General features: G+C 43.1%; 1 protein-coding gene and 1 long non-coding RNA gene across 2 annotated transcripts; one reads left to right on the forward strand and one right to left on the reverse strand.

Moving 5' to 3' along the window:
* Positions 1-25: 25 nt before the first annotated feature.
* LOC131125984 (uncharacterized) lies at positions 26-8,802 on the reverse strand. The gene is made up of 5 exons (XR_013629715.1): positions 8,349-8,802; positions 7,668-7,763; positions 2,223-2,330; positions 778-1,095; positions 26-640 (listed from the first exon to the last, which is right to left on the reverse strand). It is a non-coding gene; the product is annotated as an uncharacterized LOC131125984 (long non-coding RNA).
* LOC131125924 (uncharacterized) lies at positions 2,629-6,406 on the forward strand. Its single transcript, XM_058067971.2, has 3 exons — positions 2,629-2,761; positions 2,865-2,935; positions 4,499-6,406. The coding sequence occupies exons 1-3, from the start codon at positions 2,745-2,747 to the stop codon at positions 6,346-6,348; spliced, it is 1,938 nt and encodes a 645-aa protein (XP_057923954.2). The 5' UTR covers positions 2,629-2,744; the 3' UTR covers positions 6,349-6,406.
* Positions 8,803-9,230: the final 428 nt, after the last annotated feature.

Genomic DNA, 9,230 nt, shown 5'->3' on the forward strand with positions numbered 1-9,230 from the left:
TTAGGCCTGTCTCTCTTATATTCACAAATTTCTCTAAATATGTTGACCAACATTTACCTCAAATACTGTATATGCCAATCAAAAGCATTCCAAACATGCTCAATGGGTGACAAGTGTGGTGGGTAATGCTGGCAATGCAAGAAGTGAGATGTTTTCAGCTTTTCCAGGAATTGCAAAAAGATCAACACAGGGCCATGCTTTATCGTGCTGCAACGTGAGGTGATGGTCGTGGATGAATGGCACAACGATCTTGTTACAGTATTCCTATGCATTCAAATTTCCATCAATAAAATGCACCTGTGTTGTGGATGAACACACACACACACACACACAAAACATGGCTACTGCAGTTATACAGTGGTACACAAGGCAAACATTTGTAGTTAAACGTTGGCCAAAAACCACCACAACCACACAAGTGATATGACAAAGAGCAGTCAGAAGATAACATCAACTATCTGCATGCACATGAATTTCTTCTCGATCTGCTGAATGAACTCCTTGCTCATCAGGCCCGACGACCTCCCGTATTTTCTGTTCGGGTGAGCTGATTCGAGCTGATGATGAAACGGGTGTCCTTGCTATCACTTTTTGGGTGAACATGCAGATGAGTCTCCATGGTTGAAAGCAGGTGCGGGTGCTGCAAGACAAGGTGAAAGCATCATCATGGGTACACAGAGCAGCGGTTTGCCAGTCAGAATGGTAAATATACTTTCCCTTGTATAGCGCTTTTCGACCTTCAGGGTACACAAACCGAGTTTGAGTTACCACATTTACCTTATGATGACGCGGCAACTGGGGGCTGAGTATCTTGCCCAAGGATACTTCGATCATGGGAGGACGCACCAGAGGCGGTGCCCAGGTCTGCATTTGCTGGGGAACAGCATGTCCTATCACGATGACCATGTGCACTGATGCTTACAACTATTGATAGTTAGGTAATGATAGACAGCAGACAAAATAATCTGTAAATGAAAATGCATTCCACAAATATACTTCCACTCCATGCTAATGACTTGCATAAACACATCCTCAGACTGTGACTCATTGCATTCATCCTTTTAACAACTCAGCATCCGTCACATAGGTGGGAGGCTAATGAAAACAAGCAGTACAACAGAGTTGTGTAAGGAAGTAACAGGTCACAGTATGTGTGGATTTCTGCACATCCTTCTTTTCTCCCCACTCATGTTTTTTTTTGAAGGGGCGCTACATCCTCTTTAAAGACGCTGGGGATCACATTTGCAAACATTTAAGCTTACGGGACATGAATATAATGTCTACATGTGTTTAGGATTAAGATACAGCCAGATTTCCTGTTAATTACAGTCAGCAATCATAGCAGAACAGGACATCCTCCATTGTGACGTACTGAAGAAGCAAATGAGACTCGCTTTGCTGCAACTTCACCCCAAATAATACAGACATCTCATTTTTGCACAAATCTTAAAACGAAACACATATCTGAAGGCAGTTTTTTTTTGCTTTTCACACCATTTACCTCCTCTGGTCTGCATCTATCCTGGCAGAACTCCCATGAGGCATTCTGAGGTAAAATCAGGTAGTTAATTAAACCCTTGGAGATATGACGGTAACCAGGATGGATGCAAGCTGGAAAGGAGCTGTTGGTTTCGTTATTAATCAAATAGGGATCAGCATGATGCAACCACAGTAGTAAAGATCACGGGATTGTGCTGTCAACAGTACACAAGTTCATGTTCTCACCTTGCGTGCATGGAATTTTCCCTATATTCTGACTTCCTCCCAAAAATATACATGCTCGGTTAATTAAGACTCCAAATTGTCCATAGGTATGAATGTGAGTGTGAATGGTTGTTTGTGTATATGTGCCCAGTGATTGGCTGGCGACCAGTCCAAGGTGTACAACGCCTCTCGCCCAAAACAGCTTCAGCACCCCACGCGACCCTTGTGAGGATAAGTTGTAGGAAATGAATGCATCTGTTCTTTTAAACAATTATTGGTAACATAATTGATCTGGTGGTGGTGTTTTGAGCCATTTGCATACAGTCCCTTGGACTGTAATCCATTACATCATCTATATTTTATATGCAGTGACGCACTTGAGTCTTTGCAGCTCTTCCCTCCTCGTACTGGTGTGGGGGGTATAAATATAGGATGCTGGTATTATTCATCACACTCTCTCCGAAGCAGCAAAAAGGATGTACTCAATACTTGAGTGTCCATTTTGTTTCCGTACTTACACGGGCTGGAAGTGTCCCAGGCAGCTGGACTGCAAGCAAAGCTTCTGTGAGAGCAGCCTGCTCACCCTCTCTCCCAAAGTCAGTCTGTGGAATCTTTGTGTGGCCGTTCTGGAAAGTATGGAAAAAGATGAATGGGTCAACTTTCATTAGCTCTTCAGTACAATTTGAACTTTCTTTTTGAATTTTCTTTATAAATATTATTATTCTGTTGCAATGATGTAACCTGAGTGGCCTCTTTTAACTATGAATTAATTCACTAAGCATATGTGATATTTTTCCATGCATGTTACATAAAATCCAAATGAATCTCTAATGTTGTGATTCAGCCTGTTGTAAAAAAAACATTTCTAATATACCAATCTATATAAAAGATTAGTTTACCTTCACTGGCAAGAGAGTTGACATGATTCTAGGAAGTAGCCCAGGTGAAAGGCATTACCTCCAATCAGACTCACCAGAGCAGGAACACTTCTTGTTTGCTTGACAGGTCAAACAAGTGCAGCACAGAGGAAGTTGCTCATCATGCTACTTCTCAACAGGTAAACTTGTGTTGGGGGGGGTTTGGCTGGTGCCAGTCTACTATTATCACCGGTTGCAGCAGTACTCTTCAGAGTGTTATGTCGTATATGTCATCATCTGCAGACTCCTGTGTGTCTTTGTGCTGGTCTGTGCAGCTGTTGTGTCGCTGGTCATGTGCTCACGTCCTGCAAGAGGTGAGCCCAAAACAGGCCACGTTCTGCTGGCTGCACACGTCTATCTTTATAGAGCTCTTTAACAATCATGGTTATTTGTAGCGGATATGCTTAACAAGTTACATTAAAGAACATCATGACTGCATTTGCATGGCTCACAATGTCCGAAAAGGGGTAAAAAGAACAAGAGTTTATTTAATCCTACCTATTACTGTTAATTCATTCACACCTTGTCTTTTTTAATAAATCCCCTCTATTCTCGGGGGTTACTTTCTGAGACCCCGCACAAAAGCAAATAACTACATTACCCATAAAATGTCTATTGTCCATACTAATCAAGCCTGGATTGCTGCTAGTTGCAATATTGATATTTACTCAGAGATTCCTTATTTCAATACATTTGAAGTATTCCTCTTCTGTATGGATACTACTTTACTGGTTATATTACAAAATATCTATATCCAAAGACACTAATTCAGATATGCTTCATAGCGGTTACTCGACATGATACATTATGCCTAATTTCTCTTTGATAAGTTTCAATGATGCAAAAATAGCTTTTTAATAAAATATCTGGAATGAAATAATTATAGAAATGTCTCTTCTGACTTGGACAAATTGGACTGTAAAAATAATAGCTCTTTTCAAGGCTTACTGGACAAATTAAAAAAAAAAAAAAAAAAAAGGAAAAATATTAAATAGCCAGGTCGGATGGTGGATGAGTGGTTACCATCTTGGCCACACAGTTCGATTCTCCGCAAGGGCAACTCTGTGTGGTGTTTGCATGTTCTCCCCGTGCATGCGTGGGTTTTCTCCGGGTACTCCGGTTTCCTCCCACATTCCAAAAACATGCTAGGTTAATTGGCGACTCCAAATTGTCCATAGGTATGAATGTGAGTGTGAATGGTTGTTTGTCTATATGTGCCCTGTGATTGGCTGGCCACCAGTCCAGGGTGTACCCCGCCTCTCCTTCCAAGTCAGCTGGGGTAGGCTTCAGCATGCCTATGCGACCCTACTCATTCATTCATTTTCTACTGCTTTTCCTCACGAGGGTCGCGGAGGATGCTGGAGCCTATCCCAGCTGTCTTGCGACCCTACTATTCAGTGTAATTATGTAAATAATACACAACTGTAATCTAGCTTTAGTTTTATTCATCCGGTTTTTCATCCTTGTTCCCCCATCTATACAAACAAACAAAAACAGGATGGCTAGGACAGGGCGTATAAGCAAAAGACCTTTGACCCCCCTTGCACAATCCAGGTTTACGTAAATGTATCAGTACCCCCCACTAATAACCAATAATGAAAGATGATTGATAAAATCAGAGTCACAATCGAACCAGGCTAACGCTACAACCGCGCTTCCGTCCTCCATGGTGCCACCTCCATCTCCCTATAAAGCACTAGTGGTAAGCGGCTCCACAGGCCGCTGGGCCATACGGGCGAGCTGTCGAAGAAGGCTTTTCTCCACACTGCGTGTACAGCAACGACTTGAAATCATATATTAACTTGTGTTCACGTCACTTTAAGTTTGTTGCAAAGCGTCTTTACAATCTTTAATCAGTGACAATAATTTTCTTACAGCCAGTCCAGTGAGAGTCCAAGCAGTGAAGCGGCCACTGTATTCTGCATACAGCTCGTATCTGTTGCCCTCTCCTGGACGTCAATCAAGACAGGAAGCTTTGAGTCTAAATTCCAAACCAGAGATGTCAGGACCGACAGACGGCTTTTTCTCCAGTGTCTCCCAATACAGAGGACAAAGCCAAAATATGTACCCAGCCTTCATCCGGAAACAAGCTCCTTTAATAGCAAGTCAGTATCCATATCAGAGCTCCAAAAACCCTACGGAAGATACATATGAAGATGTAAGCAGAAGAGCTCAATCAGGAGGTAGAATCGTGTGGCAAACATCATCCCGTCTTTCGTTCCAGACTGGCCGCTATACGACTAGTTCACTGCCAGTACCGGGAGGGCATCACAGTAACCCCAAGGACATGGAGGAGCTCGCATCCAGTGGCAGTCAAACTGATACTTGGAGACATAAGAAGGTCCACTCGTTTCTCTTCAAAAACTTGCAGCCATCTTTCGCTGCACAGACGCTTGGTACAAATCCAGCAATGGCTAATAGACGGACAGATAAAGGAGTTAGACTGTACAGACCATCTTTAGAACAATCAAACAGTAACGAAGAGCATGTTGCACTTTTAGCTCCGATTCAGCACATCTCTGGAGTTGGCACAGGCACACCGCTGCAAAGTGTTCTACCTCCTGTTGCACATTTCCAGAGGAGCAACGCCACCGGCAGCAAGACATCATCCAGCGCCATCGCTGTGCCAACCAGAAGTATCTCCAGCTCGAAAGGGGTTTTTAAACATTCTCACTGGGCGACGTCGATGGCCTTTCCCAGCTTCTCTCCATCCAATAAAGGACAGCGCCATACATTCAAAATAGTCAATGTTTATCCCTTGTTGTCATCAAAATATAGTTTCAGCCAGAGAAGAGCCACTCCAGTGCCAGTGCCACGGAACACCACGGACCCTCCATCCGTATCTGGGTCCCAGCAAGCCAAAAACCAGGATCACAGATTTCTCAGAGACTACAAAAAGAAACAGGGCTTGAAAACGTTGGGCTTTCCACCATTGAGCACTTTTAAACCAGCAGATGTCGCCAAAGTCGCATCATCGCACAAGTCTGTCGTTCAGCAGATTTTTGACGGTTTAGAAGAGAACCTCTCTCAGCTGAGGCGTCCTAATATAAGCAAAACCCCAAACCCTAAGGAGCAAAATGAAACCAACAGGAAGGAGATGCAAATTGAAAACCAAAAAGCAGCATTGTCATCCGCACTAAGTCGTGTGGTCGCATCAGCTTATATCACACCGGCAGGGGGCGCCACAGTCGCTGATAAGAGAGCAAGATTGAGGCCAAACGGCACATTAGGGAAGCCTGTTGAGAGGAAAGCCAGGCTCCTCGGCTCCTTCACCAGCAACACAGTGAGAGGCATACGCGTCGGCGCAAACTACACTAAACATTTCAACATACCAACTGTCCAGAACTCTCCCATAGTTAGACGACCCAAGAAACCTGGTTACGCTAGTGGAACTATCTCATTGGAATCAATCACACCAACAACCAAAACATCCACCACCGAACTTGCGTTAAGTCATGATGGACCCCTAGCTACCAGTTCCTGGTTGTTTCAGGGCGTCATGCACAGCAGGGACAACACAAGTCAGGAAACAACTGTTGGTCCAAACAAGGAGAAAGAGGGCGACATTAAAACATGGCCGCCATTTAACAACACTAAGCAGTTTAATGTGTCTGATAGTTTGGAGGCTGAAAGTGAGGCTCGGGAGGAGGATTTGTTGCAACTACATTACCTCCGAATTTCAACCAAGAACATCTCCTTCAAATCCATGTACGACCTGGAGAAATGACTGAACCAATAAAAGGTGGAAAAAGGTGTGGTTTTGTAATAAAATAGAGTTGACTGTGCTATTATTTATTTTTAAATAGGCAATATGGTAACACTTTCATTAAAATCCATACACTGGATTGACAGTCCCTTTCAAATTGTTATTAGGACAGTATATAGAATCATACTGTATATCGCCATATATGTACGTATATCATATCATTAGCTAAATACAGTATCATGTATTGTGAGGTTAGTGTATCGCTACAATCCGAGTACTGTTTTCCAACTAATGTAGTCATTATTATGCAATGTGGGCTGCAAGTGGTTAGCGTGCAGGCCTCACAGCTAGGAGACCCGCGTTCAATTCCACCCTCGGCCATCTCTGTGTGGAGTTTGCATGTTCTCCCTTGTGCATGCGTGGGTTTTCTCCGGGTACTCCATTACCTCCCACATTCCAAAAACATGCTAGGTTAATTAGCGACTCCAAATTGTCCATAGGTATGAATGTGAGTGTGAATGGTTGTTTGTCTATATGTGCCTTGTGATTGGCTGGCAACCAGTCCAGGGTGTACCACGCCTCTCGCGCAAAGACAGCTGGGATAGGCTCCAGCGCCCCCTGCGACCCTCGTGAGGATAAGCGGTAGAAAATGAATGAATTATGTCCAGCAAGAAAACATTATTTATTTAGCATCCAATCAGTTTTAACAACAAACACTTCACTCTTTACCTGTGACTCCATCTTGTCACACTGGTCTAATTGCATAAAAAAAATAAAACAACTGTATTTGTCAAATAGAATAGATTGTTACACTACATTCAGGCAGCAGCTATTCTTTTCATCTCTTCCGTGCTCAAGACCTGAATAACGACAAAGTGGAAAAAGTGATCTTGTCTTTTGTAGATTTTTTTTTTGTTTTCCAACTGTGCATGCATGCTACGTGACGCTCCGCCTGTCATGTGACCGCTACTGAAAGACGATAAGACTGAAAGTGAAGAGGCTGGAGGGAGGTCTGTTAATTTGAGTGTTTTTTCTTCTCTTTTTTCTTGTTCAAGTTCACGGCGGGCCCATGTGGTGACAGGTGTTTGGGAGCAGCTGAATAGGCCGCAGTCTAGACTCTGGTCGTCGCCCATCACACATGGCTAACTTATCAGAACGGACACAATGAAAGCAGTGACCACACTCAGCGCGCCTGTAATCTATGTCAGTGATGAGACTTGGATTCAGAGATCCTCTTTCAGCACGTTTGTCCACCTTTTTTTTTTTTTAAACCTCATTCTCTCCTTCTTTTCCTTTTGGTATTGTCTGCATGTGTGTGTATGTGTGTGTGTGTGTCTCACACAGTCGGGGTGGGCTGGCAGGGTCACGGTTCGCTGGGCTGCCCAGATCCATCAAGAGGAACAAAGCAGTGGGGAGAAGGAACAGTGCCAAAGCCCCTGAAATCAAAGACTACTTTTAAGATTGGGATCCGCTCCAAAAAGCTGGACTCTATTTGCCAGTGGAGGGGAAAAAAGGGTTAAAAACAATGATCAGATCCAGCATCCGTCTCTCTTCCATCGCCTTTTTTTTTTTTTTTTTTAAGTCTGCTTGCTTTTGTTCTTTACATAACGTGATGTGATTTAGTCAAGGCTAATTTGTATGCGTTCTGCCACCCAGAATTCCACAGGAGGGGGGGGTGCCCGGAAGGTCAACATGACTGGCCACAGGGTAAAATAAGAAGGGGGGCATACCATAAGTGTCTTTGAATTTTTGCAGCTCTGTGCAAATTTGAGGACAATGGCAGTCAAACATACTTTGGTGGTCTTCATTTGGGGCCGGGTGCCCACTGGAGGAAACGGGTAAGGGTTGCCTTGGCAACGCACATCAAAAGACTCTCTAAATGTACTTGTGTGCATACTTGAAGTAATGATCGCATGTAGAATAAGCATACTTTTTCATGAATTCACGTTCATGAATTTGCCAACTTGCAGTAATTTGACCTTCACCAAATGATAGCGTTGAGGTATTTTGAATGTCAGTACCTTGTAAGATAGCATCTCTGTAGTTGCCATGGCAACCTCTCCGACTTCACTGCAGGTCTGAAATACAGGCGAAATACATCATATTTAGAGAGGAAGGGAAGACTTGTGCTCATGCTGAAGTTTTAATGACTTCCTTGAGATGGTTTTTGACTCCATGGAGGGGGGGGGGGGGCGTCCTTTCTCCTCAGTTCTGGACTTGAGCCAGAGTGACAATCAAAGTTTAGTGGGATGTCCTGTTGGCCAGACGGTAAAAGTATAGGACATTCCATCCAAAAGCGTTTGTGATTTTTATAATAAAACACAGGACAAAGATTTAAGGCACACATACAATATTTGTATAGACACGTACATTTGTGAACTATATACAGTATACAAGCAATAGTCCCGTTTATCGCGGTTAATTGGTTCCAGACCCGACAGTAGTAGGATTCCATATTAACACATAAAATATGTTCGTAGTTACAGCATGGACTTTCTAAATACGTTTTTAACCATTATTAGACCCGTGTATACATGAAATAACACCGCCATAGTCACATTTACGCTACTATTAATTGTCTACGTCATACATTGCGAAGGCTATGGCTACATAGCATGCTAACGAGCTAACTAGTTAGCTAGTTAGCCTCGAAGTTGGAAACTTAAAAGGGTAAAAGGGTATCAAACGGACTGGGGGAAGAAAAACAAAAACGTACTACTTACACACATAATAGGAGTAGGACTTCTTTTCAATCTATCATGTCGGACATGCCTTGGCTGAGTAACTTTGATGTACTGAAATGTGTCATGAATGCTTTGTCATTACTGACACCTAGTGGCCAGACTACGGCATTAAACTTATATTTCAATATTTATTTGTCTAATAATGGGCCTTATAGTTAA

Source organism: Doryrhamphus excisus, linkage group LG2 (assembly GCF_037039965.1).
Source record: "Doryrhamphus excisus strain RoL-2023G ecotype Guam linkage group LG2, RoL_Dexc_Guam_v1.1, whole genome shotgun sequence".
Taxonomy (NCBI): Eukaryota; Metazoa; Chordata; class Actinopteri; order Syngnathiformes; family Syngnathidae; genus Doryrhamphus; species Doryrhamphus excisus.

Coding starts and splice junctions, on each gene's coding strand:
- LOC131125924 (XM_058067971.2), top strand. Junction 2,936..4,498: donor GTGCTCACGTCCTGCAAGAG/GTGAGCCCAAAA, acceptor ATTTTCTTACAG/CCAGTCCAGTGAGAGTCCAA.